At 37.0% G+C, this 15,113-nt stretch overlaps 1 protein-coding gene across 7 annotated transcripts in view; it reads right to left on the bottom strand.

The window, feature by feature from the left end:
- The window catches only part of EPHA6 (EPH receptor A6), a 542,377-nt gene that overhangs the window by 145,743 nt on the left and 381,521 nt on the right, over positions 1–15,113 (bottom strand). For 4 of the 7 annotated variants that reach the window (XM_040567877.1, XM_040567886.1, XM_040567904.1 and 1 more), the window contains exons 7-8: positions 10,588–10,635; positions 9,996–10,158 (exon numbers count right to left, since the gene is read on the bottom strand). In XM_040567877.1, coding sequence (XP_040423811.1) covers positions 9,996–10,158; positions 10,588–10,635 — 211 coding nt within the window. The remainder of the gene's footprint in view (positions 1–9,995; positions 10,159–10,587; positions 10,636–15,113) is intronic. The other 3 variants (XM_040567925.1, XM_040567868.1, XM_040567895.1) reach the window with 1 other exon arrangement.

A 15,113-nucleotide genomic window follows, 5' to 3' on the forward strand; every position in this document is an offset into this window, starting at 1 on the left:
TTCTTATTCTATGAGAAACATAAGATTGTCCTGAAAGAAGAATAAACAATTCTATTCAGTTACCTTGGACAACAGCAGTAAATGCAGAAAAGAAAATAAGTTTTAGAATTTATCAAGAAAGCAACTTTGGCTTTGTAATCTTGTAAATAAAATCTTCAGCTTTCTTTGTGCATCAGATGATTAAAGTTTAGGGAAATCACCTAGGCTGCTGGAAAGAGAAAGCTCAGCAGGCTATATTCTCTGACTTTGCAGTTGATGAAGCCCAATACAATGCACACATAACTCCCCAAAGCATCATAAAAAATAGTTTTCAAGAAAAACATTTGGCTTCTAAATAATATTTGTGAGTGGTTTAGAAATTAGCTGTGTAAACTGGCTTTGTAATAGTAGTAAAGCGAATAAAAGCAATAGTAATTTATGTCTCAATTTTCAGCAAAAACAACTTGTTAAATTTCTGCCATTAGGTTTCTGTCCATATAATTTAATGGAGATATGCACTGGCAGTAAATTACAAGGCATTCAGTATCTGTGATCATAAACTCTCCTCAGAAAAGTTAAATACATGAATCTTCCAATAAATGATGTATCAAAACCCTTTACCAAATACTTACTAAATAGCTAATCTCCAAAACAGTACCTAGTGATACCACAGGAAGGGACTGTAGCTCTGCATTATCTTGAGCTCCACAGAGTCAGGTTTAGTTGAAAAAATATAATATAAAACATGGTGCCACATAAGTAACAATGTGAAAAGTAACAGGCTCTTCAATTCAAATGCTGAATACTATTTCAAACTAGCAAGGGTTGTGCTAAATGTTACAAAGACAGCCAGGGACAGTTTGAAATTGTGTAAAGGGTAAGGGAAGTTTTAAATGAGTGTATCTTGTCCATCTGTGCAATGGAAGTGAGAGGATGAAATGCCGGCCTTTTTCCTATTAAAAAAAAAAAAAAGAGTTGTGAAAAAATATTTAGTTCAGTAAAGCAAATGTGAACCAGAGGCAGATAAACTAGCTGGAATTTTGTTCAACAGGCTTTCATTATCAAGGAGAACACGCAGGGCTTGAGAATTCAAGTTGAGTGCAAATGTAGGAACTGATCCCACAGTCCAAAAAAGCCTTCTGCTAGCTACTGAGATGAAAAGTCAGTGTCCTAGATCACTCATGTTGAACGGAGTTTCTTGGAGTTTTAGCTAAAGCAGACTGCAATACATCAGTTTAATGACGCACATATTTTCTACCAGGAACCACAGTCAAGTTCTTGAAGGGGGAGAAATTCCCCACTGACTTAGTTCTTTCCATGTCTAACCAATACAATTTTTAGCTGAGACTGTACATTCTTAAATAGTGATCATTCTGTTTCTAGCATTTGTATTTTACTCTGTTGGCAGAGATGCCGGAGTCCAATATATTAGGATTTTTTTCAAGTAGCCAAATCATTATAAAGGGCCTTTCAAGCCTGAAACTTCCTGATGACCTTAATTTACTTGTCAGATAAAAATGTCAAATGACAGACAAGTATAATTGGAAAATGTGGATTTGTTAAAAACTGACAGAGAGGCAGTTAAGGCAAAATGATGGAAATACTTATTTTTGCTTGAAGTGATCCTTCTAGAAATCGATAAAGGCACAGTGAAGTGAACAACACATATATAAACACACAGGCTCCACAAAACACTGTCCAGACAGGGAGAAGGTGGTAATAAAGGAAACTCGATAATTACAATTTTTACAGCATTTTGACATTCCAAATTAAATTCAGCATGTCCCTTGACTTTTCTGTTCTTTTCTTATTTCCCAATTTCTCTCTTAATTAAGGTAATGTTTAAGTTGTAAATAATAAGTGCTTTAATAAGAGATTGCTTTTGTTATGCATGTCCTTGATTCTTTTTTGTCATTTCCTGCTTTTTTCCTTCATTTTTCCCATCAGCTGTGCATGTTTGTATATGTCCCTGTGTTTCTCATCAAGAGTGTTCTTAACTACACAAGATAGAAAAATAAAAAAATATTATGACTGCAAAGCCAAGCAAGTTTCTGCAACCTTATTTTATCTTTTTGTGTGTACATATTACAGTGCTGGATTTCACCATGGGATCACACAGCAACTTTTCCAGAACCTTATTCTAGACAACAGGGCCAGTAATTGTATAGCTAAAATCACTGTTTTGTTTTCTTTACACTGCCCAGCGCATGAGCTCAGTCAGCACCTGCTGACTGCACAAGGATGCTTAGTAGTTCTGTGATTATAGGGATGAATGTGAGTTTATGATTTATAAGGCCATACTCCATTTGACAGTTATAGCTGATAGGCAAGGGGGTGGGGAAGCGCTGGTGGAACAGGAATATGTAAACCACTAGCAGATCCAATGGGAAAACTATTGCCAACTTACTGCCCTTGTCCATATTCTCTTGTCCCTGTTCCCATTTCTGACATTACATCTCTCCCTGCGCTTTCAGAGAGGACAAGCATGCTGCAGAAGAAGTGCTCTCTCTCCTCATTAGACTCCCTGTGGCAGAGTGAGTGGGGAGGTCAGTTCTGTCCAACTACAGCAGTTCACACAGGTTTGTGCAGTGGAGAGAAAGAGGCTAGGGTTTGCTATGATTCCCTTCTTGGTGCTCCAAAACACAAAAGGTGGATTTGTCACCCAGGCTTCTGCTTCAGAGTCATCTCATGAGGGAGCTTAGTACCTACATACCTGAGTGACTGTTATGTCTGGTAGTATGTTTCATTCTTTCTGGCCATCCACTCAATAAGTACATTTTGACAAAAACATACTTTTAAAAATGAATGGCATAATGCAAAGATAAGGGAGGATTTATGGGTTATCCTTGCAGATGATTAGATACTACACTACAATATTTGGGTGTTAGAGCTCTTCAGCATGGTGTAGCCACCACTGATATGACTAGTCAAAGTGGTGAATGGATTCTACAGCTACAACATGTATCACACATTCATGTACCCAGAAGCGTATTATCCAGAGAAACTGTTTACTCACATTACTCTTCATGCTTAACTCAGACACAGGTTATGTGCTTAAAATGATGTTTAAGAGTTTCTAATTGCATCATTCCAGCTTTCTTCCTCAACAACAAGGCCAGCTTCCTTGCCCACCACCACATCCAGAAATCCCTTCCACATCCAACCTGGAATCAGGTCAGTTCCCATCAGCTACTTTTTACATTCAAGCCCTGTCAAAGTTGCAGCTCCCCTCTGGGTTCTTCACCCAAATGTGTGGAGGAGGACCTGCGTTTCACCTTCTCTCTGGGCTGAAGGGAAATATCTGAGGCTTCTTCGCTTCCTTACTGGGCAGACTGTGAGAAATGGTGCAGAAATTTATTCACAGTGCAAGAGGATAAAAGGACGGAGAGTATCCTCCAGCTCTGTTCTCTCTTTTTTGAGCAAATTTCTTCGAAGTCTTTTAAAACGTTGTGTATTTGGTCTAAAAGGGCTGGAAGCCCTAATGACAACTCTCTTCTGTCTCTTAGCTACATGCTTTAGTTATTTCAATTTGACATCTATCAGGCAGCGGACCTTCCAGCAGAGTGAAAGATAAAAATGTGACAGAAAGACAGCTAGATAGATAATAGTGAGTAGCTGTGAGATAGATAAGTGTGGATGGTGAGAACTGGAGCTCTAATAGACAGTAACTGACTGTCAGATGGATTTACAACACATTGTAAACAACAGTGCTTAAGAACAATAGGAAAGAAAAACACGAAGTCTAGTTAGGGTAATCTTTACATTTCCGGAAGTGCTGCAATTCAAGTGCTCCAGTGAGATGACGGTCTCCAATCTAAGGGGGGATGTGGGAAAAGGAGCAGGCAATGGAAAGGCAATCTTAAAAAGGACTGTTATTAGCATAAGAATGTAATACTTCTTTCTATGTATTGGCCTGAAAAGCCTTTTTCCAAGTGTTGTCACTAACATTAGCTTCCTGACCAGTGGATGAATGGAAAGCCTGTGCAAGAAACTTGAGGTATGAGCAAGGATGTTGCTCTTGTTCAGGAAATGCAGACAAAAGTAAAATCTCTATGGCTTCTGGGCACATACAGTAGGGAAACCAGATAGGGCAAGGTCATATCTGAAGAACAAATGGCTGGAAATACAAAACACAGTAAGGAAATATTTCAAGATTAAAATGAGACACTCTGAGGTATCCAATGCTGACTACTATTGAATGAACAGTAGGACTAGGCAGATATGAGGACAGATCCAGCAAGACAGTTACTAAATAGGATATATGTGCAGTCTCATTTGCTTGGTGGTTTCATCCAGAAATTGAATTTACTATTGTCAAAACATCAAACATTCTAACAAGAAAAATCTCCATTTTGCACTGGCAACTAGACATATTTCTAAAAATCCTAAGGACAGCTTCTCTGCCATGGCATGAATGTGCTTGAAACAATATTGGGCTCTTTTAGAACCAGTGATTCAGGACCGCCCTCTGGAGTTCCAGAAAGAATGGAGCTCAGGGTCCAGATCACATATGGCTGCAAATCCAAAATATCATGATTTCAGGCTGAAAAGGTAAAGACAAATATTGTGGATGTGGGAAGGGGAGGAAGAGTGCAAGCATTCAGCAGATCTGGCAATACAAGAAAATCACCATCTGTGCCTATGATAAAGAAATTAAAGTTATTATTTCATCAAGATCAGGGTTCCAGACTAATTAATTTTTCACAGTCCTCAAATTAATAAAACACATAACTAGGTATTCTGTCAGTATTTCTCTCTCTCTCTTTTTTTTTTTTTTTTTTTACTGTTAATATAATTTATTTGAACCACGTGAAAATCTACATTGCTTTTGGATTAAAACTCATTGTGTTTATATTTGTCACTGTCTGTTCAGCTCAAGCAGTAGCCCACACTGCAAACACACTAGTCTGCCTGTTGGGTTCCTTCTGGAACAAGCCATTTAGTTCCCTTTCAGATAAAAATTTCTTTCCTGATGATGGGAAGCCTGGCGTGGAAAACACCCTTGGATTTAGAACAACCCCTGCAAAAGAGAGCCACAGCATGAAAGCAGTGCACTGCCTAACAGCAGTAAATCGTTCAATTTTTTACAAATTCCTGTAGGCACAAGAGCCACTGGGGTGATATAGTAAAGAGCATTCCTCCAGAAAAACAAACAAGAATGCTTTGAATCATTAAATTTTCAAAAAAATAACCACCTCAACATATTCTGTAAAGCCAGCAAGAAAGAAAAGAGATAGAGAGAGAAAACAGTGAGGGATTAAAAGATGTTTATGCTGGGACAAATGATTTTTTACTGTTGGAATAAGTTTTTTTTTCTATCCTAGAAAGGACTGGAGTCTTTTTGTGGTGACTTAAATAGCTGGCACTCCTGATACATAAAAGAAGGAACTATGAGTGAGGTTATGCTTCAGTTTATAGCCACAGCAGTGGTACATGTGTGTGTGCTGGAGCATATGAAACCCCATCAACATCAATAGAAATATTTTACCTGTGAAGTGCTGAAACAGGGAGACTGCATAAAATGGCAACAAGGAAGAGGGTCAAAAGCAGTAGTTACTATGCTTTTCAAAGGCATTATGTAGAAATTTCCCAGCTTCTCTTAGCTTTAATAGTGGAAGACATCCCTAACAACATCCATTCATCCATCCCTGCTTCCTTGAAGTGAATTTTTCTGACTTTTCTAGATTACATTTCCCTTTGTGAATAAAGTGTAAATTTTATTCTTTTAGCTGACTCTGCAGTGGGGAGAAGAGCTCTCCAGCAGCAAACTCCCCAGGCAATGGTTGCCTCAGTCTGCTGGTCAGGAAGTCAGGGTGCTGCACAAAAAAATCCCAGACCAGCATTGCATGATTAACTGCTTTTTCATGACTCCTAAAGAGTTAATCTTCCTTCTGCTTCATGCACCACCATTAATAAATACACCAAAATTTCTTCGTGTTCCTAGTAATGACATATCTTATTTTATACTGTATAACAGAAGCAGCACAAATAGTGTTTCAACCAGTAGACTGGAAAAGGCATGACAGCACTGTCCTGCCAAGGACAATACGTTTTAGGATGTTGATAGACGTGTCACCATTGAAGAGTGAATATCTGTTCCATTACTTTCTTTAGAACCTGTCTATCACTTTAAAGAAAAATATTAATTATGGACTGCTCATTGTACCACTATTTATTAGCAACTTGTGTCAATATTCAAGTAGGATAAATAGAATACTTTTGGTTGTTCTCCTGCAACTGGTCCCAAAATTCTTCTCTAGAGGCTAATATTATAACATGTAGAAACACATGACTTGAAGTATTTACTGTAATTTTTATGAGGTTGTTGGTGGATAAAGTTTATTTCGATAACACAGACTTTTTAAACACTCTATTTTTCCTAGCATTCTGATGAAAACATTATGTAAAATCAGTATAGCTCACCTTAAATTAATTAAAAACTGGCTAACTGAAAGACCACAAAAATTAATTGCAAATGTGGAATGTTCACCAAGTAGCTTTTTTCTAATGGGTAGAGATTGAGGAAGCTGTAACAGTCTATTATTTGGTATCTTTCAGAATAATTAAGAAGAAAATGTATTAAAAAATTAGAAATTTTTCAGCTGAAATGAATACTGCCAGAGCTGTAATTGACAAAAACAGATTACTACAGTTTAACTTGGACTGCTTGGTAAGATAGGTGCACACCAGTAAGGGTGACATATCATTTACATACACTTATATGAATATGCAATACAAGTCTAAACCCTCCTCAATCCTTGCATCTAAATGCAGGCCAGTATCTTGGAATACAGCAGTACTCAAAAAATTGTTGCAATATGCTAGTTATTCAGTTGTGTAGGGCAATGCTCTAGTTGAGACAGCAAGTACTTGGACCTATAAATAAAAGAAAACTAAACTATAAGGAGGTAAGTGGTGTTATGACTGTTTATAGCATCATAAACAGGTTTACTTTTCCAGTTCAATTCAGTATCAGGTTCAGCTCTGATGTTACGCTTCAACAAGAATGCTAAAATTCTAGAGAGCTACAAAATTGATTCAACGGTTGGATGAACTGCCTTTTAGAGGGAGAGAGCATTTTTCTCACTTAAGGGAAAGATGAGAGTATTCTTAAAAATGGCCTACACACATTTAGAAGAGCAAGACATTCCTGATAGTATCTGCCTTTTTAATTTGTCAGAAAAGGGTCAAAAGATACAAGCTAAAAAAACAAAGTCAGGCCATAAACAAGGTGCAAACTTTTAATAACAAGGGCTAAGCACTGGAACTACCTACCTATAAATATGGTGAGCTTCCCATTGCTGGAGATGTTACATTTTAACCTATTGTCATAAACTGTCTGAAAAAGCTACTGTGTAACACAGGTTTGGTTGGTGTTATAAAAGGGGTTCAAATGAATAACCATAATAATCCGATGCTGCATTAAAGATTAAAATAGGACTACTTTCAAAATACTGCTTTGAGGTAGAACAATATTTGGAGAGCAATGGTTATCATTTGACTGATCACTGAGCACTGCTTCCATTTGAAATAAGAAATATTTACTACCAGGCACTCCCTTTGTTTTCTTTTTTCCTTTGAAATCTAAAGCAGTACTGTAGAAATACTTAAGTAAGACCACAGCTGTAACAGACCTTTGAATTACCGTTTCAATTGAACTGCAGTCTTTACCTAGCTCCAGGTACCATTTCAAACTGAGCTGCAGAATTTCTCTCTACCTTCATCTCAGCTGATCCTAAACAAAGCCTACATTTCCTCTCCATCACACAATTATCTCCTTTTGCAACAAATTAAATACTTTTAGGCAGGCACAAGCCTAACCAATACATGTTGGTAAATAATAAATATATAATGTGTATTTATGTTTTACTATCAAGATTCACACAGAATGCTTTGTAGTAATTGAGGCATTAAATGTTGAGTGTTGAAACCTAAAATCTGTTTTTTTCAAGATATCCCTGTTTCTGAAGGAAACTTGTGTTCCCATGCAGTGAGAAGACAGACATTTAGAAATATACATGCTATCAATTATTATAAGCCGGTGAACTTTCAAACAAAGCATCAATTATGATACCATTTCATATTGCAAAATCCAATGCTTCTCCAAAATGGAATCTAAATTTGAAAAAAAATAAATTACACATGAAGCAAATAACCATATATATATATTTTTTTACACTGAATTAATTAATGGATCATATTTTTGTTGCTGGGGTAATTCATTTCCCAGTGAGAGAAAATTATACTTACCCATTTCTGAGAGAAACTCAGAGTAGCATCACTTTAACCTATGACCTGTTCTTCTATCTTAAAATGGAGGACTGAACCATGCAGCCCTACTAGTCATCCTCTGCCTCCAGTGAGTCTGGAGAAAAACTCAGGCTTCTAAGTTACTGTTTATGGTTTTCACAGTACCACCCTTAGTTCTTTGTCTCATGGTGTTGGAGCTAGAGGAGCTTCAATATACACAGTCCCCAGGCACTATGGCATTATGGAAGTCTACAGAGATTTGAACTGCTTCAGACCTCAGATACTTGGAATGACATCTTAGGGAAGGGTCATTTACAATGACACCACTGGGTCAGTCATCTGGATCCAAGTCTACACTACTAATGGATTACAAGCATGTTCAAAACCAACTAAGGTTCCACAGCATTGCTTATAGTAGCAGTGGTCAACTTAAAACTTTTTTGTCTTTGATACTGAGCTCACTTAATTGCCAATTATGGATTCAATTACTTGTTCCGATCCATATAAAAAGTTATTTTTAAACTGGATTAACACTGTACTCTACCTCACCATTCAACCCAACTAAGCAGTTGCATTAGTGCAAATGAGAAAAAGATGTGGGATTTGAAAGGCAGAGACTCTCACTCCCAGGAGATATTTCTATCAGAAGTGCTGATGCAAGAAATGTCACAGGAACCACAGCCTTCCTGATTTGGATGGCTAAGTCACATTTCTACGTATATGACATAGGCTCATAGAGGTTTAAATACCATTTACTTTTGACAACATTTATGACCCACTGTGCCTAAAGGCTAGTATTTATTGCACCAGTAGATACAGACAAGATCTACTAGAATTCTGGAAAGCACCCAAGTGCTTAATGTCTATTCAAACCAATTGGCTTAAGTACCTAGGAAAATTTCAAAAGTCCAATTAGGTATTAAGTACTTGGAAATCTGTCCCTAAAACATTTTTGAAATAGAAGTTAAGAAGCAATGAAAATGGAACACAAACCCATGGGTGCTCTTGAAAACACTTGTATAGTTTTGAGTCTGTACTTTAGCTTAAGTAACTTGAATTCTAAAACACTAATGAAAAACATAGTATACATAATTGGTAAATTAAAGTAATTCCATTAATGAGTGTTTTAGTGCAATATCTACAACACTCATTTTATCTCAAACGCTTGTAAATAACTCGTTCATGGTTTCTTTGAAAGTGCAGAGTAATATATAAGATCAATATAAAATTGTTCAGAGCATGAGTCAAGTCTTTTTGCATGTACTTCAGGAATATGTAGGGTTTTTTTCTTCTCATTGGCAAATTTAGTAGACTTACTTGTTGAAATACGTATAAAAGTTTTAATTTTTTTAACTATAGATTCTGGGACTAAAAACTGTAGAGAAAAGACTCCACCTCTATGTTTTAAGAGCTTGCATGAAGCTGCTAGACATAACATGTAAGACTTACTCAGAATTATTCCAGATGTTAAAAGGAAGGCCATCTTTAAGTGAAAAGTGAAAAGATATGGGACAAACCAGGAAATCTTACAGAAGGAAACACTCCTTCAGCTGGAACAGTGGTCTCAAATTTCTACGTGCTGCTCAAAAAAATAAATGAATCCGGAAGTGTGAGGCTGAGGCTTACTTTTTTATCATACAGCAGTGGTCACTCTGTGATAAGCATATTGTATGGATTCAGACATTCAAACTTCAATGTCTGACTGCTATAGAATTAAATGCTACTTCTATTGTATTTGATTTCTTTTTCCCTTCAGTAAAACTTACTTTCATCTCCAGTTTCAAATTCAAACTTCTGGCTATAGCCGCTGTATCCTGCTGCCGTCCTGACTCTGATATGAAATATATACTTGGTGGCTGGCTTGAGACCTGTGATGATAACACTTGGAGCCTTGGACCTTGTGGAGGAATAGCTGAGCTGCTCATGCTCCTGAGGGACAAAAGAGGGGAGAAATGATATCAAGTTGAGTTGTACAAATTTTGCAAAAATTATATAGCAAAACTGAAGCTCCACATTCTTCTGATGAATGTAAAATGTTTTTATAAAAGGAGGTGCAGATATGGATTTCAGTACTTTGATTTTGTGTTATAATCACAATGTATGATATGGCCTTGACTTAGATTTCATTATTTTTTTTTGTCCTTAGTCTTGCATATAAACATATCACATCTTTGTGACTTAGGTTAGTAATTACACTGTAGTCAAAACAATATGGAATTAGTACAAGACTACATTCACAGAAAATGACAGCTAAAATGGCAGCTAACTGTTTTTGCACAATGGACAAACTAGGAGGTCAGTAAGTACTAGTAAGCTGTAAAGTAAAGATGTGGGAGTATTCAAATACCCGCTACTCACTTCTACCCGCAGGTAGTGCCAAAATGCCGGCGCTATCCGTGGGTAGACCTGTGGGTAAAAGAAAATAAAAATTAACTTTTTCTTTAAAGTCTGTAAACTTCTAGCATGGTTCAACTGCTTCACTGCTGTTGAACTTTTTTTCTTTTTCCAGGTAGCCGTAATGTAGCCATACATGAAATTCCCTTTCACACTCTGTAAAAGAGACACTTTCTGTGAAATTCCCTTGTTTATTTCCTAGGAGTTGATCTCGGGGATCTGCTGAGAATTCCTGACCCTTACAGAGATCACTGGGAATTACTACTGCAGACAAGCCGCTGTAGTATGGAGATCAGCCACATTGATTGCTGCACAAAGTGCAGCTTTGCTAGGCACATCATTGACTATACTTTTACGTGAGGGAATAATTTAAGAGAGAGTGTATTTCCTGTCATTAGTTAACATCACTCAATAAATCAGTAATCTGTAATATTTTATATGGTGCCTGAAGGCTAACTTTTCTGTATTCCAGCAGTTGTCCCCAAACTGACACATGAGCTTAATAACCCGACTGTGGTACCCATTGGGCACCATATACATTTATTGTATCATGCAGTAATACTACTGTATATGTTATTCAAAGGATGTTTCCAGCCTATTAAGAAGGAAGCAATCCAGTTCACAGAAGAGATACAGCCAGCAGAAGAATAGGTTTCAATTAAATTCTGTTGAACTCTTAACCTCTTCTGAGCAACACACATATTTTTTATATAAGACAAACAGTAAACACATTGAGTCAACTTCAGTCAAGGTGTAAAAGTTACATTAGCATAGGGCAGAAGGTATATCAGTATTCCCCCAGTAGGCATACAAAGAGATGGTTAAGAAAAATAAATCAGAAAAAAAAACACATAAAAACAACTTAATCATTCTGTTAAGCGAAGGAAAGAAAGGTACACAATAATGACCAATATCTAAAATAATAGCATTTAATGCTCAATTCAAACAGTGGAAATAATTTGAGAAACTGGAGTAAGAGGAAGCATTGATTTGTTCCACTGTCTATGAAAAGATTTTGAAAAATCAAGAAATACATATTTAAATTGAAATAGTAGGACACTGTCCATGTATTCTTATGAATGGAGACTACAATTAACACATGATCTAAAACTGTTCTAAATATCAGATTCCGCTATTACTTGAAATGTTATAACTTCACTTTGAGAGGGTTAGTGGATTTTAAGCTTTCATCTTCTGAGAAATTTCAGAAAAAAATCAATTTTCTTCTGACAGAAAACCAAGCTATTAAGGTGAGGAATATTTATATGTATATATACATACTGAGATTAAGCTTGCTTCAATTTGAAAATAGAATGTATGTGAGAAAAAAAGGTAGGATAATACTTAGATTTGCAAGGAAATAGAGAATGCTTACACAGAGTAGTTCCCATGTTTCTTTATAGAAATTTCACAAATAGTCAGTGTATTATGAAGAGCTAATTTCTATTCTATACCCTTGTTATATGTGCAACTTCCAGGGACTTTTGTGTGTAGAGGGCTAATATACTTTAACAAGTAACTTGGCCAGGTTGTGCAGTCTTGAACACAAGACTTGAATTGAATTCACTTAGTAATGAAGCTGCTAAGTAAAGTGTGTATATTTCTACCCAAAGAGACTAAGCCTTTTAACAAAATCATATAATCATTAAGGTTGGAAAAGACCTCCAAGATCATCTGGTCCAACCATCACCCTGCCACCAATGTCACCCAATAAACCATGTCCCTAAGCACCACGTCCAATCTTTCCTTGAACACCCGCAGGGATGGTGACTCCACCACCTCCCTGGGCAACCTGTTCCAATGCCTGACTGCTCTTTCTGAGAAGAAATGTCTCCTAATTTCTAACCTAAACCTCCTCTGGCTCAACTTGCGGCCATTCTTTCTAGTCCTATCACGAGTTACCTGCAAGAAGAGGCTGACCCCCAGCTCCCCACAACTTCCTTTCAGGTAGCTGTAGAGAGCAATAAGGTCTCCCCTGAGCCTCCTCTTCTCCAGACTGAACACCCACAGTTCCCTCAGCCGCTCCTCACAGGACTTGTGGTCCAGGCCCTTCACGAGCTTCATAGCCCTTCTCTGGGCATGCTCCAGGGCCTCGATGCCCTTCTTGTAGTAAGGGGCCCAAAGCTGAACACAGTGCTCAAGGTGCGGCCTCATCAGAGCTGAGTACAGGGGGACGATCACCTCCCTGCTCCTGCTGGCTGCACTATTCCTGATACAGGCCAGGATGCCGTTGGCCTTCTTGGCCACCTGGGCACACTACCAGCTCATGTTCAGGTGAGCATCAACCAGCACCCCCAGATCCTTTTCCTCTGCACAGCTTTCTATCCAAGAATTAGGGGGAAAAATAAACCAAACTAAAACAGAACAAAACAAAACAAAATAATAAAAAACTCACAAGCAATTTTGCACTATCCTAAGGCCACACTAAATTGTGTGACTGAAAAAGAAATCATAGGTATAGCCTTGTTTGTGATCCTACCGGTTAAATAATACAGTATCATTCCAAGCGACTATTTTTACATTTCAGTCCAGGAAAAGACATAACAGGAAAGACTCTGGGTATGTTCATTAATGGTTATGTAAATAGCACATGCTTGTTCTGTACAGATATTATTATGCTTCCATTCAAAGATTTAGCAAGCACTATGTGCTCCATCCATCATCATCAAGACATAGCTGGACAGAGGCTTTATACTCTGGGACACTCTGGAAATTTGTATTTAGGCTCCACAGCCTGTGAGGTAAGGAGGAAATTATCAACTAAAGGATTTCGCTGTACAACCTAGTAGTTGAAAGCCATCTCCTTTCCCCAGACCACCTTGCTGCTTGAAATCAAGTACAGAGCATTTAATACTTTACTCTTTTTTATGACTTGCTGGAATTCAGAAATGAAGTTTCAGAATATTTGGATAGAATTAGAAAAAGAAATAGGTTCTTTCAGAGGGGGATGAAAATGGAAATGTCAAAAATAGTGGAGACTCCCCAAGATCTGCTCAGATTTACTCTTGCAGAAGGTCAGTGTCAGCGACGAACTTCTGAAGAAAACAATCTGATCTATATCTGCTATGTTATATCTGTTATTACAGGCTAGCCACAGCATGTGTAGAACACAGCACTTGGGATATAGCTGCTTCCTAGCCAAGGATGTGGAACAGTTATCAAGTATAATTTCTTATTTTCAGTTGGTCAAAGACAATGAGTGTGACAAGGCCCGTGATGGCAACATTTAATCAAGACAGCTGATTAACAGTAAATTGTATCCATAAAAAAGTTTTTTTTTTTCTTTTCATTTTAGAAAGATCAGAAAGATGAATTTCCAGTCAATAAAGACAGCAATAACTATCACGAAGTTTACGCTTTTTCCTCACTGATTCACAGAAGACTGACAGACAAAGAGGTGCAAATGGAGTGGACTAGAAGAATAATTCTAGAACAGTTTTAAAGAATAAAATGCAGAACTTCCTTTGTATCAAAGAGGTCTGAAAACAGAGAGAACAAGACCACACAGAAGTTTAAAAAAACAGTGTTTCATGGTATTGTTTTAATTCTTCATGTTGATAACTTCATGTGTCAGAAATGTAAATGCTAATATTTTCCAAAATTTAATTACACTTATAGTGTTTCAAAGTCTCAGGCATAGCCAACAATATATCCGATAATTAAGGAACATTTTTTTTTCCTTTCTTGCTAATGATGGCTCAGGGGAAATGAAAATAAAAATGTTTCTGATAATTGAAATAGAAATATATCAATGTATGTTTGATATTGGAAGACATTGGTTTGTCTGCTAATTAATAGAAAATGTGTATTAGCTTCTGGGTTATTGCAGCATATATATAATATTACAGCCAGATTGGATCCTGAAAATTGTGTAGGAAAGATTTAAAGTCACTTTTTCTTGTAAATCAGGAAACTTCCAAATTACAGCAAATGTGCCATTTTGTTACCCTTAGCATACACAAACAGTGAAGAAACACTAGCAGATACTTACCTTCAGACCCTGCAGATTAAAATCATCCAAATATTTTTTTCAGTTATTGGAACCTAATTTGTAAACGTTATGTCTACATTGATGCAGTTGCAATTTTTAGGGTGATGACAGTTGAAAGACATTTTAATGACTGACCACTCTTTCTATTTCTTTCATAAAGAGGCAAGAAGATATTACATGTTTTTAGGTAGCAACAATATGGTATTGTAGATGGTGATGTTTGTAGCTCACATTTCATCATATTCTGTCATTCAGTGCTTTGTGCCATAAGAAAAAAATATGATAAATTATCTGTCAAGATAAACAACTTTTATAAAAATCACACTCTGACAAAATAGAAGAAATGGGGAAGGGTTTCACAGCAACATGCATTAGCTTTCAATTACCTTCACATTGTGATTTTGGCAAAGAAACTTCATTTCTCTCAACCATTTTCTTAAAAAAAACAGGCTAACTTTTTAGAAAGCTGCAACCATTACTGAGGGTTGAAACTGGACAA

Source organism: Cygnus olor, chromosome 1 (genome assembly GCF_009769625.2).
Source record: "Cygnus olor isolate bCygOlo1 chromosome 1, bCygOlo1.pri.v2, whole genome shotgun sequence".
NCBI classification, from domain to species: domain Eukaryota; kingdom Metazoa; phylum Chordata; class Aves; order Anseriformes; family Anatidae; genus Cygnus; species Cygnus olor.